This window comes from Echinops telfairi, unplaced genomic scaffold, assembly GCF_000313985.2.
Source record: "Echinops telfairi isolate 266 unplaced genomic scaffold, ASM31398v2 ScPeMD7_7468;HRSCAF=8506_0, whole genome shotgun sequence".
In the NCBI taxonomy this organism is placed as follows: domain Eukaryota; kingdom Metazoa; phylum Chordata; class Mammalia; order Afrosoricida; family Tenrecidae; genus Echinops; species Echinops telfairi.
The window spans coordinates 36880234-36882113 of NW_022111369.1; the positions used below are offsets into that span (position 1 = coordinate 36880234).

General features: G+C 36.9%; 1 protein-coding gene across 1 annotated transcript in view; it reads right to left on the reverse strand.

The window, feature by feature from the left end:
- ENOPH1 (enolase-phosphatase 1) overlaps positions 1 to 1880 on the reverse strand; it is a 34829-nt gene that overhangs the window by 7870 nt on the left and 25079 nt on the right. The window contains exon 4 of the mRNA XM_004703231.2: positions 1346 to 1478. Within this exon, the coding sequence (XP_004703288.1) occupies positions 1346 to 1478 (133 nt within the window). The remainder of the gene's footprint in view (positions 1 to 1345; positions 1479 to 1880) is intronic.

Genomic DNA, 1880 nt, shown 5'->3' on the forward strand with positions numbered 1-1880 from the left:
TTTTTTTTTAAAGTCCTTTCACATTTAGGATCAGATACTGTAATGTGACTTTTTGAAAGTTTTTAGAACTTGTCACAAATACAAAAACTAACATTAAAGTCTATCATTTTTCAACTTTAACAAGACTAGTCCTATGGATTGGGATAACAGTTGTATGAGCCCCTAATAAAATGTTAAAAAAGAAAGAAAAAAAAAAGACTAGTCCTAAATATTTTTCTTTTCTCTTAAGTTTGCCCAAATTTGTAACCTGAAAATATAATAAAAGGGAATACAATTTTTATGAATCAACCAAAGGAAGCATTTCACTAGTTTCCTTTGGGTTGATGATTTTACTCACATATTGCCAAGATCGCTAATTACAAGTAGTTTACTAGTAGTTTTAGATCAGCAGTTCTGCTTTGGGGCTCAAGCGACCTTTTCACAGGGGTTGCCCAATTCATAACAGTAGCAAAATTACAGTTATGAAGTAACAACGAAAATAATTTTATGGTAGGGGGTCACCACCACATGAGGAACTAACTGTATTAAAAGGATATGGCATTAGGAAGGTTGAGAACCACCGTTTTAGATAGATAGAGAGGGAGAGAGAGAAATATAGACACAAAAAAGCCACCTCTAGTTGATTCCAGCTTGTAATAATCCTGTGAGACTATGTAGAATTACTCCAAAGGTCTTCAAGGAAAGTGAAAAACCTTTCTACAGGCTGACTGCCACATCTCCCTCTTAGGACTGGCTGGTAGCTTCTAAGTGCCAAGCTTTCCGTTAGCAAAGTCCTTTGAACCAGCGCATCAGGCTCCAAAATGTTGACAGATAGCTAAGTAGTCCCTGGAAGCATAATGAATTACTCACTGAGCTGTTGGCAAACCCACCAGTTCTCTACAAGAGAAATGAGGGGCTTTCAATGTTCCCATAAAGAGCAAAACAGGAGTTTTACTTTGTTTTGGTTTTGTTGTTTGTTTGGGGTTTTTTGGGGGTGGCGGGGGAATATGTATTATACTAGCATCACTACTCTCATTAGAATCACTATCAAAAAAAAAAGAATCACTATCAGGTAAGGTAGAGTCCAAACACCCTACCACCATTACCACCACAACAGTTTTGCTAAATCAGGAAGCAGGGCCCAGAGATCTACATTTTTTAAAAACAAGCTCCTCCAGATGATCCTACTATATAATACAACTTGAGAAGAAAACGCTTCATATATATTTTCCCCACTTCTTTCTATTATCGCTTCAACATATACAGCAATTATATGAAGGCTAATTTAGCCCATAAAGATAGTACTTTCCTTTTAACATTATTTCAGGCTTTAAGAATCACCTAACAAAGTAAGCAAGTGGCTTACCTCAAGAATATTGCCCTCTGTGGAGTGCCCAAACAGTAGCTTCTGTGCCTCTACGCTCCCTGAAGAATAGATGTACACCTTCAGTCCAGCCTCTCTCCATTTTCGGACCGCTGGTACGACATCTTCAAAGAACCTAGAAGGAAGATCACTGAGTTCAAGTGCATAAACACATCATCTAGCCAGATGGAAATCTGGCAAAATAGATACACAAGTTCCTTTATAACGTCCACAAAGGGTCACCATGAGAAACAAGTCCTAAGAGACTTCCAACTCCTAAAGTTCTAATAAGTCTATTGCCCGAATTCCAGGATCACAGCAGATTAGAAGCAACCTTTTCTGTGGAGAGAAGAATCCATTAATAATAGTAATAGCAAATAATAGTAAAACGTGTTCCTGGATAAAAGGATGAAATGAGAATGTGGTGGAAAAATTCTCAAGGAATTTAAAAGAATAAATAATATTGTACACCATTCTATAATCTTTGAGGAAACAGTTCAAGGATGACTACTTTAAGAAATATTAAAAAAAGAGGGGG